Source organism: Hydractinia symbiolongicarpus, chromosome 14 (genome assembly GCF_029227915.1).
Source record: "Hydractinia symbiolongicarpus strain clone_291-10 chromosome 14, HSymV2.1, whole genome shotgun sequence".
NCBI lineage: Eukaryota > Metazoa > Cnidaria > Hydrozoa > Anthoathecata > Hydractiniidae > Hydractinia > Hydractinia symbiolongicarpus.
In genome coordinates, this window is record NC_079888.1 from 11,374,365 (window position 1) to 11,392,697 (window position 18,333).

At 32.2% G+C, this 18,333-nt stretch overlaps 2 protein-coding genes and 1 long non-coding RNA gene across 3 annotated transcripts; all 3 read right to left on the reverse strand.

Annotated features, from left to right (window-relative positions):
- Positions 1 to 84: 84 nt before the first annotated feature.
- On the reverse strand, positions 85 to 8,007 carry LOC130625032 (heme transporter hrg1-A-like). The gene is made up of 2 exons (XM_057440119.1): positions 7,078 to 8,007; positions 85 to 1,535 (listed from the first exon to the last, which is right to left on the reverse strand). The coding sequence occupies exons 1-2, from the start codon at positions 7,394 to 7,396 to the stop codon at positions 1,387 to 1,389; spliced, it is 468 nt and encodes a 155-aa protein (XP_057296102.1). The 5' UTR covers positions 7,397 to 8,007; the 3' UTR covers positions 85 to 1,386.
- LOC130625034 (uncharacterized) lies at positions 2,789 to 7,071 on the reverse strand. Its single transcript, XR_008981690.1, has 2 exons — positions 5,764 to 7,071; positions 2,789 to 4,425 (listed from the first exon to the last, which is right to left on the reverse strand). It is a non-coding gene; the product is annotated as an uncharacterized LOC130625034 (long non-coding RNA).
- A 146-nt stretch (positions 8,008 to 8,153) lies between the features above and the next one.
- LOC130625030 (serine/threonine-protein phosphatase 4 regulatory subunit 2-like) lies at positions 8,154 to 14,281 on the reverse strand. Its single transcript, XM_057440116.1, has 8 exons — positions 14,160 to 14,281; positions 13,639 to 13,720; positions 12,311 to 12,359; positions 11,610 to 11,734; positions 11,161 to 11,254; positions 10,883 to 10,941; positions 10,259 to 10,620; positions 8,154 to 8,324 (listed from the first exon to the last, which is right to left on the reverse strand). The coding sequence occupies exons 1-8, from the start codon at positions 14,206 to 14,208 to the stop codon at positions 8,266 to 8,268; spliced, it is 879 nt and encodes a 292-aa protein (XP_057296099.1). The 5' UTR covers positions 14,209 to 14,281; the 3' UTR covers positions 8,154 to 8,265.
- Between the last annotated feature and the right edge of the window lie 4,052 nt (positions 14,282 to 18,333).

An 18,333-nucleotide genomic window follows, 5' to 3' on the forward strand; every position in this document is an offset into this window, starting at 1 on the left:
CAGGCTTGCTTTCTTGTTCTGCATGGATGGTTAAGAGGGTGTTAATATGCATTGGTAATAAGAAATGAGAAACCACAACAACTATTCATTGTACGACAACATTTTATTGTACGCTTTTAGAGTCATTGCTTGACATGTTATTCTACCTAGATGAGTTTCTAACATTACACAAGACTTGTATATGTATTATTTGAAGTTGAAAAGAGAATTAATACCCAAAAAAGAGTAAAAAATAAAATACATAATATATAATATAAAAAAAATTATATTTTTAGTCAATACTTTTTCAAATGATACACCATCACAGAAATGAAACAAGCTGATATATTGAACTATATATTTACTAGTTGTTAGCCCGTGGAAAAATCCACGGGTTCGCCCGTCGCAGCTAAGCTATCATTTTGCATGACAGACAGACAGACGGACGGAAAGACGTATACGGGCATTATAATATAGATTTTTTTATGCTTAAATATGCAATCACTTTTCTCAAAGCATAGAAATGTAAAAAACAAAAATAAATTTAGGAAAGTTATGAAAAGAGATTTGAAAAAGGTTAAAAATTCAAAACAAGACTACAGTTATTTATTTACATTAAATTGTCATTTTTCTTTTAAAAATATATAGAAAAAAGATTGAGCAATTTTACTGCTTGTTTTTAGGATACAAATATATATACAAAAAAAGAAATGTAAAAAAGAAATGTAAGTGAACGAGATTTTGCAACTAAAACAACAATTTACATACAGGAACATAAATACCAAAGAAACTCAGAGCTCTGTTGCCTTTTTCTCAATAAAAAGCACAGGTGACTCTGACATTGCATATTTAACATTCTTTGGTGAATAATTTGATTGGTTATGGAATGGCAATTCTGGCTACCAAAAGCAAGCACAAACGGCTGATACAGGAAAATATTCTCATCACTAGGATTGTATTGTATTCAGTTGTAAAATGTAAGGTATTGTTTTTTAAATGTTAAATCTAACAAGTAAATAATAATTACTTCCAATATACAAAAATAAACAAGTATGAAATTCTACAAATTCACAACTACAATGACTTCGAAATAAGTCTTGCGATTTTTCAAACGCACACAGCTATTAAACCTTGTGTTAAAAATTTCTGTGAAGCTAACTGTGCCCTGTATTTTTAACATTGAACAGAATATTTTATTTAAATTTCCCAATGTTTCAGTTAGGCAAGAAAAACATGTTAACAATGCCAGTTGCCTTGAGTTTGTTTGAGACAGTAAATGTTCAAATTATCAAGCTGTGCTAAAGAATGACTTAAGTTAATTTAAGAAAGAAAAAAAGACTCTTAATAAACTGTACAAATAAGCAATCGGTAATTATTTTAGTTTATTACATTATACATTAAATTTAGCTAATCATCTTGATTGATAGCAAGAATATCTGATATTACTTCAATCAATGCATTATAATAATTTTTCGAATACCAAAACAAAAGGAATCCCCACTTCCATGTCATCCAACCCCAAACAGTCACAATAAACCATCCATGTATTTGTACACCTAAAATGAAGCATAACATAAGAGACGCAGTGGTACTGCAGTGATGTGGAGAGTTCACCACTTACAGTATGAAGGGTGGTGGCTTCAATCCCTGCTGTTAACTCTACACTATTGCAACAACAAGATATAGATGCCTCAAACTTTGACAAAATCTTGTCACATGTCTTTTTGTGTATCTCGTATGTCGCTTAGGTACACAAGCATGTACCTCATATTTCTGTGCACAGCAAGACCTTGTGACATGTTCGCTATTCCTGTACCCCATTGGGCCTTAATATCAGCTGTGTCAACTTTTATTTATTTTAATAAATATAAAAGAAAACACATGATCTTTAGAAATCTGCTTTCACCATTAAACTTGGTAAGATGCCATTCTTTTTTGTAAATGGCCTTAAAATGGCCACATCCATTTTTTATGTACACGGTTTTTCGTGCACGTTGAGCAAAGTATAGCTGCACAGAAGGTGAACATTTACCAACGTGTACGTAATTTTGTACCTAAGCCCTGGAATTTAGGGCATTGGAACACTTCATGATGTACCAATAGGATAAAGAGATGATTTGGTGTAAACGAGCACACAAAACATTTGTAAATAAGAAGAATTGTTAAAGGGGAAGTTCGGCCAAAAAAAAAATTTTATTTTACTTTATAATTCCATGTACTTGTAAAAACAAAAAAAACTTTACTTCATTAAACTTGGAGTTTTGGAAATGTCTCTAATGTTGACACAAACTTCTTGAAAACGCTCCGTTTTTTAAAAAGCGCGTCAGAAAAAAATAAGTTGGGTTCTAACTCAAGTATGACGTTTCATAGTTCAAAACATTGCATCGCTTGAAAGAGTCACAACACAGGCTACACAGTTTGCTAGAAGAATCTACTTTTTTCTAGCTATATTTCTTTTCAAATCTGTAACAAATTACTTCTTTGAAAATACAGTGTTAGTTTTGTAAGCAATGAATCAAATTCGAAGCGATTCAAGTTCTAACGAAGATGAAATTGATGACATACCCGATTTATCCACTCTCAGACCTTTTAATTTTGAACCAGAACTTTCTTTGGAAGAACTGAATAAATTAGGAACATGTAGTTCCGAGAGTGATGAGGAAGGAGATGAAGTTTCAAGGATCTGCAATTAAACTGGTGCCAATGCGTTGGTCACTGTAGAGCGATGGAGTCGTACAGTGAAAGCTTGTGTTGCAGGGATACAAATGAAGTTCCTGACAATCATTTTGAAGATAAAATAAACAAAAAATTTAGCCAAGCATAATTTTCTTTTTCGTGTTTAAAACCATAACAAAACTCTACATATTCATTTTAAATATTGGTCATCGCGTTGATAAAAAAAATATGCCTACGAACACGACAACTGACGCAAAACTTCTTTCAAAATATTTTGCCTAACATGAGTTTTTTCTGAAAAACATTTAACTCTCCTTCGCATATATTTTATTCGTTATCATTCGCTACTGCCAAAATAATCTCACAAAAAACGGTGGTTGTTTTATTTTATTCAGCTTTACAAATTGAATGAGAATGTGCGCTCAAAAATCAAAACTTGAGACGGGGGTCATTTCTTAAGATTTTCCTTTTAGGAAAACAATGTATAACTGAAGGCGAAACTTTTGGGATGATTTGTCTGTGTAAACCAGTACTAACCACTGCACTGCCTGCCCTATATAACTTAAGGGGCGATGCAATGCACACAGATAATTGGTACGTTTTTATTGCATCTTTTTTTAGGGGAAAGAAAGGACTTGGAAACAAACTTGTGTTATATCACAATTTCTTTTTAGTTCACTACGTTTTGCCGGTTATAAACAGTACACGTGGTGGATACATAACAGATTGGGAAAAGGCGCTTGAAAAGTTATACCGTTGTGTGCTTTATGGGCAATTCGTAATAAATATCCATCTGAAAATGGTATTTATATTCCATTCACGGAGAGCAAATCCGACGACAAACAACTGTATGAAAACACGGATTCCGATTCTGAATAAAAGAACCTACTTTAACCTTAGAGCTAAAGAGGGGATTGAATGCTAATGATAAAAAAAAATTATTACAATGTAAACCTTGTTTTCATATTTTCAATGGCTTTTTTTTATCTGGTTTCTCTCTTGGCGCTATATAATTTGGAACATCGTCGACTTTGGGAGCTGCATACCCTTCTTTAGTTGTAACCAAATACTTAACTTCACTTACAATATCCTCTACGTACAACCATTCCTTTTCCGTGTAAACTTTCTTGACAACCCAGGAGTCTGTAATCCTTGAGTATTGTTGCTTATAGCAATGCTCTCCAGACGATGTTTGTGCGTGGGAGGAGCCAGCTCCAGGATTAAAGTCAAGAACGGCGAGTTGTGACCTAGCAATCATTTCTGTAAGTGTAACCTCTTTGGGAAATATTTGTTGTAGAGTGAGTGGTAAACTTCCAAATTTTCTGTGTGTTTGAACTCCACGAAGTACTTTAAATCATGCAACAAAGACTTAGCCCGAACTACAGATTTAAGGGCTTTGTAGGCAGGCGTTGTCGCTGTTCTAATTTAGAGAGTTTAGAGTGTTCACATTTGTAATATATTTTGTTGCTTTCCTATTTGTGTTTGTTCTTTACATGACACAACAAACTCAGCCATTTCTCTCGTAACTCTACCACGTTACAGTTACAAGAGGCGCAACACCAGCAGAAATGGTTTACAACAGCTTTTACCCAAGGAAACAAATCTTTAGCATTTGTTTTCTTGGCACATTTGACCAACTTTCTTTTAATGTTTTCCCCATATGCCATAAGTCGTCAAAATGATGTTTAATATCCTTTCGTTCTTCTCCCATGTACTTGCGGATTTGAACGTGCCTGTCAGTTGCAATGCCTTCAATTGACAGTTGATTTTCTAAAAAACGATAAAGAACAACAATCAATCCTTGCACTGTAACCTGGTGAATCACATCTCCAATCGTCTGCTAAGTCTAGTGCCTCATTGCTTTCTAGGTAAGACTGAAATCGCAATTCCCGATGAGTGGAATATATTTTGTGAATCACTTGGAATATGTACGTTTTTGTATTTCGTAAAAGGTGATTTTAGACAAAAAATGTATTTTTGCAATCTGCATTATTTCTTTAAAGGCGCGTAATCACCCTTATCGAAAAAAAATTAACATATCCATTTTTTATATTTATTTCAAAGTTCAGACGGAGTTATGACTTTCCTGAAAATTTGAGGATATAAAACCTACTAGAAATGGAAATAATGGTACTTCAATATCTTGAATTTATTGGGGTTTTTTCCAGCCCCATATTTAACGGTCTTGTTGATCTCTTATTCTCGTCTAATAAGCGGGCCGTCGCAAAATGTTCGTGTGAAACCGTAGGTAAACAAACGACCTTATCTTTAAATTAGCACTGAGATGGAGTTCGATAAAATCGTCATTATGGTTGGCTCCGTTCACGCTGTTCTTTTTTGGCTTGTTTTTCTTTGTAAAACATGGCATCGAAAAGTGGGGGAGAATGCTCATTGTGATAGTTGAAGATAGTTGAAGCACTATGGAGATAATTAAATTTAGAGCATGAAAGGGGAAATTCTAAAAATTTAGGTATCCTAATTATGTAGATTTGATACTTTCTCCATAAGGAAACGACTAACTGTTTGAACAAAGGAAAATAATCAAAAAGTAAGACAGCTAGCGAGGCGAAGCTGTCTTCAGAACCAACAACAAGAAGTGGTCAGTGTTGCAAAGAAGTCTGATTTCAGTAAGTTAAAACGTTTAAATAATAAAGAATAACACAGAAACTTTGATTGATTTATCATGTTCGGAACTTTGTTGATACATTTGTAAAAGCATTACGATGGGAACACAGCTACAGATAATCTCCCTCCTTCATTATTTTTTCTGTAATGGCAGGAATCCAGTAACCATGTGATCAATTTTGCTGTGCGTTTATTATCGCATGATTCGTGCAATGAAATGCAATGGCGGTTCTGTAGGCGAAGAGAAATTGGGGTGAGTTTGTTATTTCCATGAAACATTTGAACATGTTCTGGTTGTCAGTTTTCAATAAAATTTTCTGGGTAATGTTTTCTCATGTATATCTTTCAATTTTTACAATAAAATAGGCACCTCAAAAAAAGTTGCCTACAGGGTGATTACGCGCCTTTAACGCATTGGTATGTGTTACCGGAAATTAAAATGGCTGAGGAAAGCAATAAATTTCCCCACGGTCGCTTACTCACCAGTGGTTGGGATGACCATTGGTGAGCATGATGATCACTGCACAACAAATGTACGATTAGTTGAGTCCCTTTAACTGCAATTTTATTCACTTCAGCTGGTTTAAAACAGGTGAAACAAAATCGTAGCAGAGGTAGAAGGCAAGACCAAAAACAATAAAACGCGTGCCGTTTAGGTTGGGGATATCCGCATCGGATTCGTTATCATTCTAACTATCTGGCAGATTTTTCAAATTGAACGATTCGTCTTGATTTTTCTCTTTATTACTAATTGCTTCTTCGCTGTATTCTGAAAATTCTTCTATGACAGACATCCATCGGGCGAGAAAGAAAAATCGGTATTACAGCATTTGTCCTTTCTTTTTTTTGTTCTTGAAGGATTTTTCGATGTGAAAAAAATATTCAGCACTGGGGTAAAGAAAATGAAGAAAATATAATGATTTTTTTTGACATGGTTTTGTTTTTGAAATGGCTGTAATAAATGAAACTGTGTTGAATTTTTCTAAATATGAGAAAGACAAATGTTTGGCTGTTTGGTGAAACATAGGTAACAAAAAGACTTACTTGTAAATCTCATTCGAAGCACTCTGGTTCAAAATGTTGAGAACAAATATAAAACCCAGAGTCTTTCGGCAAGTTACCACTTCTTTTTATATCGTGTAGCCATTTATTCCAAAGCTCTTTATCTTTTTTCGCACAAGGAATCTGATAAAATACTACCCGGATTTTTCTTTCATTGTTATCTTCGTCTTTTGTCGTAAGCTTTTCGTTATTTAGGTTCTTATTTTCCTCGCTTCCCTTACCCTTTTCTGTCTTTTTATTATTGCTACTTCGATTTGTACAGCCGATGGCAGCACAGTTTGGCATATTGAAATAATAAATATGTGTAAACAAAATGCTTCTTCATGTGATTACACCTAATCCCTAACACCGAACTTCGCTTTTTGAACTATAAAACGTCATAATTCAAACTCGACCCAGCCTTCGTAAAAACGTAAAGGGGTCAGTATACAGAGGTGTTTTTACACGTGGTTAACACAAATTATTTATAAAAAATAAGGGTTTTATTTAAAAAGAATTATGGTATTCTTTTTTTTTCTTTTATGACTATTGATTATGAAAATATAATTTTTGACCGAACTTCACCTTTAACTTTGCACACTTAATTAAAAAAAGAACCAAATCTTTAAGTTCAAATTAATTTTAAAAATCCCTATTAAAAGGGCATTGTTCCGTATGCAGGTTTCCTTTTTCTAATTATGTATACAAAGACAAACCACAAAATTTAAATAATATTTTACTGGGGAAAAATCCTACCTGACTCATGTGTGAGAATTCCTTTACACAGATACCCAATGAATGCCCCTGTTCCCAATACAGAGAAAATCATTCCTGTATACATCAGACGTCTAAATGTCATTGGATCCATTGAATATGTTATGTCTTTCCACACAGATAAATGTAAAACCAGTGTTGTCAACGCCAATACACCAGACACAAATGCCCATGCTGAACAATGGTAATTCTGGTATATAACTGCAAAACATAAACTCCCAGAGAATCCAAGTAAAATACCAATTATAGCAAATGCAAAACGAAGACACAATGACCAGCCTTTGTGGTGATACATTCTCATCTTTTTTTTCTTCCTAAAAACATACAAACTGAAAATATAACATACTATACCTTACAGGATTATAAAAGTATTATTTATACTTTGAAAACTTTTTATCTTATTGTTTACATATGCTTACTTAAAACAACGTGACCATAAAAACACACAACAAAACGTTATCTGGAAGTATTACTCAGCACACTCCACTTAATTAGCTAAGTTTGCTTTATAATGTCATCTGCAATTTCTTTTAAATTAAAAAATGTACCATACTTTGCATAAGGATCATTTAACCACTCAACTTTTAATTAAGATGTAAGTGATTGTAAACAGCTAGCACCTTCAAATTAACTTTTTTATCCAACTAATTAGCAACAAAGTGACTGGAGCAATGTTTATTGCATACCATTACAACAAAAAGGAATATAATGCATATTTCCCATTTAAAGTGTGATTTTTAATATCCTAAGTGCAAATTCTCTTTTTTATAGTACAAAATATTAAAAACCTTTCCATGAAACTGGGACTTGGTCAAATATTTTTTTCTGTATTTTTAGTCACAATATAATTTCTTGTTACAGGTAAGGCACTCTAAAATGTGTCATATTGCACTGTAATGTGTAACCAGCACTTCAATTTACGCTTTTTTCCAAAATATAAGAAAAAAAAGGTGAAACACATTACATGCTAATATAGAGAACACTAAAGATACTAATAATAAACTTCAGTACAAACGCTTCTGGATACTTTGGTTACCTAATTTAAACAACAAAAGATATACAACAATACATTTATTTAATTATACCAGAAATATACAGTAGTCTAAAAAAGCACTTCATTCATTCCACAGACACTAAAAATTTCTAATTAGTATAAAACAGATGTATGGTCTATCCCTCCTCCATAGAAACTTGCTCTTTATCGACCATTCCATCTGGCGGTGTGCTCTCTAAAATACATAAATAATTATTAGTTCCCAACAAACTGAAGCTATTAATCTCACAAGGTAAAAAATATGAATCAAAATGGTTTGTCAGGAAAATAAATCACCGGTTAAGTAGTAGAAAAAAATGTTATTTATAATTAAAAATAATGTTTATATTTATGGTTGACTGGTATAGAATATACGTTTTGATGGGTCTGTCTAAAAACGGAATTTTATCCTGCCTTAGGTAAAATTTGACGTATAATTTGTTCCACATTATCTGTTTCTACCAAGACAATTGCAGCTGAAAATTATTCATTAAACAATTATTACATTTTGTTTAGAACTAAGATCTGAATCTTTAACAAGAAGCCCTGGGGGCTCTAAGAATTTCCGTGCGCTACCAAAATATTTGATGAAAACCTGCTAATTCGTTGTGTTATTGTTCCAAACATTCGAAGGGGTTTGGTGCATGAACCTCTGAAGATAAAGCACACCAGTGACATTATATCTTACAACAAACGCAAACAAAACGAAACGTGTCATTAAACTCACATTTTAAAAGAAATTGTTAATACAACTGTTTATGGTCTTAAATGGCAATAGTTGACAAAAAATCAAAATTTTGATGTCGCCATCATTTTCAGCATACTTTTTTTATTAACTGTGTCAATTTTTGTCGCAAATAAAGCAGTTTTAATTTTTGGATAAATTTTGGCCTGAAATGACATTTAGGTGACAAAAAATCAAACTTTTGTACCATCATCATTTTCAGCATACTTTATTTGTTAACTGTGCCAGATTTAGCCGAAAATGAAGTGGTTTTAATTTTTGGACCAATTTTGGCCAAAAATGGCATTTAGGTGACAAAAATCAAAATTTTGATGTCACCATTATGTTCAGCATACTTTTTTTGTTAATTGTGCCAAAACTTGTCAAAAATAAAGTAGTTTTAATTTTTGGACCATTTTTGGCCTAAAATGACATTTAGGTAACAAGAAATCACAATTTTGATGTCACCATTATGTTCAGCATACTTTATTTGTTAACTGTGCCAAATTTTGTTGAAAATAAAGTAGTTCTAATTTTTGGACCAATTTTGGCCTAAAATGACATTTAGGTGACAAAAATCAAAATTATTATGTCACCATTATGTTCAGCATACTTTTTTTGTTAACTGTGCCGAATTTTGTTGAAAAAAATACCAATTTTGGCCTGAAACGTCAATACGAGACTTCCCAGTAGTTAAGGAGCTTGGGTACGAAGTTTACATCTGTGACGGAACAACGTGAAATCCCAGGGTCGATTTTTTCTCAAAAAATGCTCCGAAAGAAAAAAACGACGGTTTTAAAGAATTTCCTACGCCTTCGGGCGCAGAAATTCAACAATTTTTTTAAATTACTGTATTATCTTTTTTTTAAAGAATTTTATTAGATTTTGAAAGACTCATGAACCCTGAATAACAAGGAAAACTCTACCCAGTTTCAAAGGAACAACACCTCAATGATTGGCAAAATATTTTCAATTAGTCTTTAATAAGCAAATGGAAAAAATGTATTTGCAAATATTATTTTTAAGTTTTTGAAATAAATTTTTTTTTCTATTTTTGTTCGCATCTATGGTCTTAATATTGGTTATTATTATTTTTTAACTAGTTGTTAGCCTATGATAATTTCCACAGAATATCAACTGCCATACATATTTCCAGCATTGCTATTTTGTGCAGCCTTGCCTACCTGTTAACATGAAGTAATGAAATTTACCTGGAAAGGGATTATTACTATGACTGTAAGTGCGGTTAGAAAGGGCTTTTTTGATTACAAACCTGTTTTTAAAATTGGCTCACAGACAGCAAGTATTACAATTAAGATAAAAAGTTAGACCAATTAGTATTATGAACTTCTTAGCCCTAGGTTTAACCAATTAGTGTTAAGCATGAAAAAACTGTTTAGAGATACCTGTTGATAGATTATTTGATAATTCATTATCATTATCATTGACTTCATCTTCTTTCACGGTTGTGTTCTTCTCCTTAGAAGGTGTAGCTAGCTCACCAACTTGTGTATTACTTTTTGCATCATCATCGTTAACTTTCTCCTTACATAGTAACATACTCTCTAAAGATTCCTGAGGATTTTTGTTGGTTTCATTTTTAACAGCTGCTTCATTGTTTGTTGTATCGCTTTCTACAACTCGTTCCACACTAGTATTAGAGGCCTTTGCTTCTTCATCAGGAACAGGCTTCTTAACTGGTGGTTTTATTTCAGTCTCAATATAACCATTTTGATTAGTCTCTGGAATGTCTTCAACATGTGAGCGCCTAGGATATGTAAGAAAAAGTTGTAATTTGTTTTACCAATTTCAACAAAAATTTATTCATCTTTTACCTCCATAAAATGATATCTTATATCTGATAAAAATGTAATTTATATTCTTCTGATATTCCTCTAAAGTTTAAAAGTTTGAATATCATGACAATAACATAATTATCTAGGAGCTAGTCTAGAGGTCTACAATATTGATTTACTTTGTTTCTTTATGCCTCTTTGAATGACCCAGAATATATGAAATAAAACACCTACTTTAAAATTGGTCTTTGTTCCAGTGGAATATGATTTACTGTGCTTACAACCAGTATGTTCTGTGCAAAAGAAAACACAATTTTTTATAATCGAGAATAAATATTCAAGATGTGGTTAATGTTTAATTAAAAAAAAAACAACAAAAAAGGTGTCAATGTGACTGAAGATTAAGAATTGAAGTCACTATTTAATACCATCATGTTGAAATTAAGAGTTGACATTTCAAAGACAAGTATATGTTTAGTGACACTGTAAATGAAGATGAACAAACAATTTACCTTTTCTAGTCCACGGAAGAATTTTGCAGTTGATTTATAATGCTTCTTTGGATTTGTTAACAATTCAGAAACTCTCTGAATGGTGAAAGGAGCACTAGAAAAATAACACGAAAAAATGAAATAAAAATTTAAAGCTTTCCAAGAGAACTTGTATCCCTACACCATAAAAAAGTTTGGTATAAATACAAAAAAATGGAAAAAGTTTTTGCAGCAACAAAGAATCTTACATTATTTATTTAAACATAAGCAGCATGCTAAAAAGCAAGATACAAAAGGAACACAATCATTCGTTCAAGATCTAGGTGTGTTATACGTTGCACATGCAACACATAACACACCCAGGCACACACACATGGTTTATATGGGCAGGTGGTAAAGAAATTTAGCTTGGAAAGTCATAATATAAAGAACAGAAAATTTTCTATAATTAATAACACCTTCAAACATACCATATAAATTTGTCAAAGATTTCCAATAGCTCATTGCGAAAGTTATCTAAATTTTTTATCTCAGCCTCGTCTTCAGTTCCATCACTTTTCAGAGGTGGAGTGGACTTTAAAAATGCTGCTGTGACCTAGACAAAACAATGATGACAAGACTGCAACAAACAGTTTTTTACCACGTCATTTCAAGATCTATATAATGGAAAGAACAGGTTAATAAATTTGTCTTGTCTTCAGTTCCATCACTTTTCACAGGTGGAGTAGACTTTAAAAATGCTGCTGTGACCTAGACAAAACTAAAACAATGATGACAAGACTGCAACAAACAATAATTTTTTACCACGTCATTTTAAGATCTATATAATGGAAAGAACAGGTTAATAAATTTGTGTATTGATTAATCTTTGCTGACATCATTAAAATTTAAGTGATGACTGGTTTATGTGGTCCTTCTTTTCTTGCCTGTCAGGATGCACACACATATACGGAACTTTTTACAATCACAACTTATCTTTATAATCATCAAGTATTTTAGTATTCTATAATGATCATGTTAATGCAACAAATTTGAAAAGGTTATACATACAAGCAGACTATTCTGATAAAAACAGAAGAAAACTAGAGGATAAAATTCAACAGAAAAATAAGGTCAATTCTCAACATCAACATTTTCTACAAAAAGAGTATAGTGTAATCAACTACTTTACCTTGTCAAGTTTGTACACATACAATGGCTTCATGAAATGCCATGGAAATCTAAATGTGCAAAGTACAAAAAACGTGTAAACAAAATAATGCTTTCAATGAGTAACAAACATTCATTCAACTGATATAAGAACTAGCATTTTAATAGCAATTATACCCAATAAAAGTCTGCAAATTTCATTAACAGAGATGTTTTTTTCCTTTTTTTTAATTTTCGAAATTTGGAAGACACAGAAAAAAGGTAAAACTGTGGTATATAACAAAAGAATCGAAAATACTTAAAAAGTGTAAACACAAGCTCACAGACACTCTGCAGTGATCAAAAGATAAAACAACAAAAAACAACAAGACCATCATTCTCGGCTTAACATCTGGTTTCCATGCTAGCATGGGTTCGACGGGGTATATTAATGACCCTCTTACAACCAATTACTATTAATGACCCTCTAGGATATTTTGAACTGATAACTGAATACACTGAAAGTCTGTGTTGTAGAGCCACTAAAAAAATTCCAGGAAAACGATCTGAATGCCAGTGAAAGATATGGTTGTTTAGGTATATTTCAACAAGTGAATGGGTTTAATTCACATCTTTTTTACATCTGAAAAAATGGTCAATTATATGTAACATAAATAATAATAACTTCACTTGTGATGATGAAAAAAACTCTTTTTTTCGCAAATATATATTCGGGGAAGACTAGCCTCATTATGTATTGATATTGATCTGTTCATGGTATGTGCATGAAATGTTTATAAAAAAATTTTTTACATAAATGTATTTATGGGAATCTTGTGCATCGCATTAGAAAAGATTTGCAGATGGTTTTTGAACCTGAAACCAATTTATCTACTTTTTAAACAGCTTAGAGGCTTATTTTACATTTTGCTAAAAATGTGTATTTTATAAACCCCCATCTTACAAATAATATACATAACAGAATACAAAAGAATTCCATTGAGAACAAAAATGGTTTTTCAAACTTTGGCAGCAAAACATGAAAATGAAAAAAAACATAGATCACAACCGAACTAAACACATAAAAAAAATTGCAAGATAATAGACCTTAAGAAACACCCAAGTAAGATAGTTGGATCAAACTAATTTTAATAAAAAATTATGAAGAGCATAGCTGGAAGAAACTTGTACTACTTTTCTTCTGCACAGCAACCCAGCACAGCAACTTCTGTGCAACGTACAGAGCAGAGAAATTTTGTTATTTTAATTTTTTACTTTTTTTTTAATTTATGTTTTAGGATCGCTCATGCACACAAATTATTAAAGCTTAAGGCGCGCAATTCCTCATTGATATGCGTGCATAATACTTACATATATTGACCTGTTTTTGCTACATCTTCCAAAATATCTTCCAACTGAGAGACTAATTCTTTGTTTTCGGAAGTAGCAAAATCTAAAAAGAAACAATGCAAAATAAATTTCTCAATCCTCAAAAATAATGAAGAGGATTTAGAGTTCAATTTTTTTTGCTTAAGCTGGCAGTGGGAATCCGTCACCAGACAATGCACATAGGTAAACAGATTTTTATACACTGATGGAATACATCACTGTGTTTTATGTAACTGTTGAATATGAAGCTTTGTATCACCTCTCTGTTCTGGCACTACACTGTTCTGTTGACACTATGCCAACACTTTTTAAATTTTAATATATTGTCCAGTTTCTGAGGTAGGTATCTGTTAGCCAGAATAAGGTTCTCCTCAAGTACATCCAGTAATTTTTGCATGACTTATTGCAATCATGGCTTGTCATATTTGTATGAGATTAAGGAATACATCAAACAAGGTGTACAATCTGTCAGAGTTTTGTTTAAAATTATTCAACGAACTTACCTTTTAATACTTTAAGTTGTTCGTCTGTTACCTCAGTTAGATTAGTCATTTCCCATTTATTTATTTTCCTAGTAAAAGATTGACTATAATAAACTTAATAACTCGATAATCCTGGGATTTAGTAAACATTAACCAAAAACATTAACCTTAAGTTGTCTATATACATTTCAATTTTTTATAAACACAGATTTCTCTTCATTTCTCATGATTTTTACTGAATGTAAACAAACTTTTAGCATGCTACAGGAACATTTTGTCAACAATTATGGAGCAATATATTCGTCACCTGTGTAGCTAAGTAAAATAATCAGGAAATTGTATTCATAAAGGTTCATGTTAGCTTTTGCCTACTCTCAAACTTAAATACTTATTTATAGTTATTTATAGTATTGCTTTATGTATTGGTTAGCATTTTAACAAGACTATTTTATTTCTGGGAGGGACCACAAAGGATTCCTAGAATGTTTAAAAATTGAAATTTCCGCAAAACCAAACAATGGCCTTTTATGAGGATTGGACTCTTTACATCTATTACATGAGTTAAACAATACCAACTGAGCTAAATAAACCGTTTCACAGTGTAAACTACACATGGGTAAGGTACATAAATATTTAGTGTGGTATATAAGTAAACATTAATTTACTGTAAAGCTTGATAGGGAAATGTGCAATATAGCATCAAAAATATACTTTCTTTTAAACTTTTTTTGCACTGCTTGCTCTGTTTGTTGCTTACTGCAAGAGCTATAATCAGGCCTATCAATAAGGGGAGAGTGATTGCTCTTGCTCACGCAAAGACTCACCCAATTCTAAGAAATGAGAAACTAGCTAAGCCATTATTTGCTTCCCCAATTCCACAATATTTTGTCTGGCTGAGCAATATCAAGTCATCCGACATGAAAATCAATGTTATCTTGCTATGTTATTATTTGTATTAAAAAAAACTAAAATATATGAAAAAGACAAGATAAAATAGATAAAAAAGATTTTTTAATAAAATATGGTTTATAAACTTATATATTCTATTTATAAAGATTGTTGCCAGTCCAAATTATTGAACTTTGGGGGAGCGATTTATTGCTCAAGTGTTATTTTTTTATTGATAGGCTTTTATACTCAAGTTCTAACTCAAGTAGAAACTTAAACTGATCTGCAAGCATACTTAGAATTGGTTGAATTTTAGCTAACTTGTTGTACTTATCATTTGTTGTACATCACAATTGTTCATTATCTAAAAAATGTAAATACTTTTCTAAAAAACGAGTTTGTTTTAAGATATAATACCTCTAAACGCAGGAGTCTCGAAAAGTTTATTTTTGCTGTAGTACAGTACAGTGTGAATGTAATCTACCGCATGAATGGTTACATAGAACAATAACATTGCGATAGCTTTTTTTTTAAGAAAATAATTGCCTCGCTGATAAACAATGACCCCACGCGATCGATTGTTTAATCACAATAGGTTGCAAGATCAATTTTAGCAATCTCTTTTGCACGAACTCTTTTGAAAATTTTAATTGCAGTAATTAGGCGTTTTTTTTAGATCGCATTTTAAAACTTTATAAACGAAAAGCGGTGATAGAAATGTTTTTTTAGATCGCATTTTAGAAGTTTGAAAACGAAAAGCGGCGATAGAAATGTTTTTCTAAATCGCATTTTAAAAGTTTAAAAACGAAAAGCGGCGATAGAAATGTTTTTTTAGATCGCATTTTAGAAGTTTAAAAACGAAAAGCGGCGATAGAAATGTTTTTTTAAATCGCATTTTAAAAGTTTATAAACGAAAAGCGGCGATAGAAATGTTTTTTTAATCGCATTTTAAAAGTTTAAAAACGAATAGCAACGAAAATGTTTTTTTAGATAGCATTTTAAAAGTTTATAATCGAAAAGTGGCGATAGAAAGTTTTTTTTAATTGCATTTTAAAAGTTTAAAAACGAAAAGCAGCATTTAACAGTTGTGAACAATGCTTCTCGTATGTTTCTTAGATTAAACGCGCTGGAATGTTTTTAAGTAAATCAACAATACATTCTCTCGCAATGTATTATAAAACTTCGCGAAAGATTTTTATTATTTAATTACTTCACGCTAATACTTAAGGGAATAGCTTATCAATACATTTACACAATGCATCTCGCTATTAGAAGAAATATAATTGCTCCGATATTTCTTCGCGAGCGCATTGTTTTTTAACACGTAAATATAAACTCGCAAAACGCTCAAGGAATTTAATTATAACAAAAGACAAACGACTGCCATCCTCCACGCAAAGGTGTGATATTAGCGTGTACGCGGTAGATTACATTCAGACTGTACTGTACAAGTTCTTTCTGTTTATACAACAAACCACAGTAAATCAAAACAGCTAAATATAACTGTACTTCAAAAGCAGTATTTTTTTCCTACTTATATATTCATGTTTTTTATCTCCTTGTTTCCAATTGATTGTCTAGCATACAAATTAGTGTAATGGACTATATGATTTACAATTTCATAAGGGACTAAAGTTCACAAATGTCTATTAGTTTGATGCTTGTAACAACAGGGTTAGTACCAAGTTGACCGTCAAATTATGTCTCCTTAAAGCTTGAGGAAGTTTCTCTGGAGTCCAGTGGTACTCTTCATCAACTCTTTTAGTTCTTTTTCTTTTGTTTGAGACTGGTTTGTTACCCAGTGGTCGTTTTTGAGATCCAACTGAGATGTAGGTGCTGTGAATTCATTGGTTTCATTGGAAACCAATGAATTTACAGCTGAAGAGACGTCTGTAGCACCCATAACATTTTTAAAATCAGATTCACCCAAATCTGACAGGTCATCGTCAGATTCTAGCATGTAATTTGCAATATCTTTATCTGTTTGGTGCAACATTCTTGATGAGCACTGCCTTGCTGATGCTATTTTTGTAAATAAATAAACAACAAAGTCATCATCAATAATAACAGCAACCAAATTTTAGCGTGGAATACTTTTTAAAGTCAGGAAAATCTTTAAATTAACTCTATGACTAATCAATTAGCCATAGAGTTTTCTGATTAAGTAAAATCTGGCCTAACGATGATATTAATTTTTGCGAGTTAACTTGTAAATGGAGCTAAACACAGTTTAGCTCATGTTAATTGCAGTTCCCAATACTTGATAGTTGCTATGCAGATGCATCATTAAGGGTAGACAAGGTTGTCTTGCTCACCCAAGGCATCTTTATCCCAATTAAGCAAGTCAAAGCTACATGTGTCATAACTTGAAGCAACTTTCATGTTGTTGATACTTTAGAGTTGGGGACTAAAGGTTTGGATATAGTATGTCCATATTAGGAGGTTCTAAGTTAGCCAATCAACAATCCAGGGGTCCTATAAATAGGAGGGAGTTACTCTGCTTTAGCTTCTCACCAGTAGTAGCAATAACTTGCTTAACTGAAATAATTTTAAGCTAGCTCCACGTTTTCAGGAAGCATCTATCACTGCAACCTACTAATATCATCAACTCCATCTTTTGGCTTCAATTACTATAATGGCAGCGCATCCAATGACAACCAATGACTCTAGCAAATTTTGGATCATGTACCTCTGGTATCAGGAGAAACCTTCAGATATTTCTTCAGGACAGATATTGCATGTAGCCAGGTCGGTTTGTTTCATTTTATATATTATATCATGTTAGGAGCCCAGAAACTGTCACTTTTTAACCACCCTAGAGCCATTATGGCTTTTATACAAGTAATGCCAACCTTGTAGCCAGGTTGCCATTATGATAACTCGTTATGTTATGTATAGTGTTGTTCATGTTCATTCACCGCGATAGACGATCATGATACGATCCTGCTCCAACCTCTATATAGTAAATTGTATCTGCGTGAAAATTTGGCCTTGTGTTTTCCCTTTTTAATCTTATAATAGACTATAATTAGCTAGCCAGAAAAACTTCTTTTTTCCACATCCAGAATAATATTTGCAGGCTTGTTTTCGTAAGTTATTGGTGAATATAATTGCTTTGGGGGCAATATAAGGCTATAAATTTGGAGAAACTATATTCTGTAAAAGACATGCAAAACGGTATCTATTACTAATAAAACTTTTGATATTTAATCTATTTGAAACATTTAATCACATGGAAAAGGAGAAAGATAGAGAAATAAGCAACAACAACAACACAAACTGCATTGTAAATAGGCTTTATTTGTAT

Excerpts from the sequence above, each read along its gene's own strand:
- LOC130625032 (XM_057440119.1), bottom strand. The coding sequence starts at position 7,396 with ATGAGAATGTATCACCACAAAGGCTGGTCATTGTGTCTTCGTTTTGCA. Across the intron at positions 1,536-7,077 it reads AATTCTCACACATGAGTCAG|GTGTACAAATACATGGATGG; the intron begins GTAGGATTTTTC and ends GCTTCATTTTAG.
- LOC130625030 (XM_057440116.1), bottom strand. The coding sequence starts at position 14,208 with ATGACTAATCTAACTGAGGTAACAGACGAACAACTTAAAGTATTAAAA. Across the intron at positions 11,255-11,609 it reads ATCTTTGACAAATTTATATG|TGCTCCTTTCACCATTCAGA; the intron begins GTATGTTTGAAG and ends TTATTTTTCTAG. Across the intron at positions 8,325-10,258 it reads ATCAAATAATCTATCAACAG|AGAGCACACCGCCAGATGGA; the intron begins GTATCTCTAAAC and ends TATGTATTTTAG.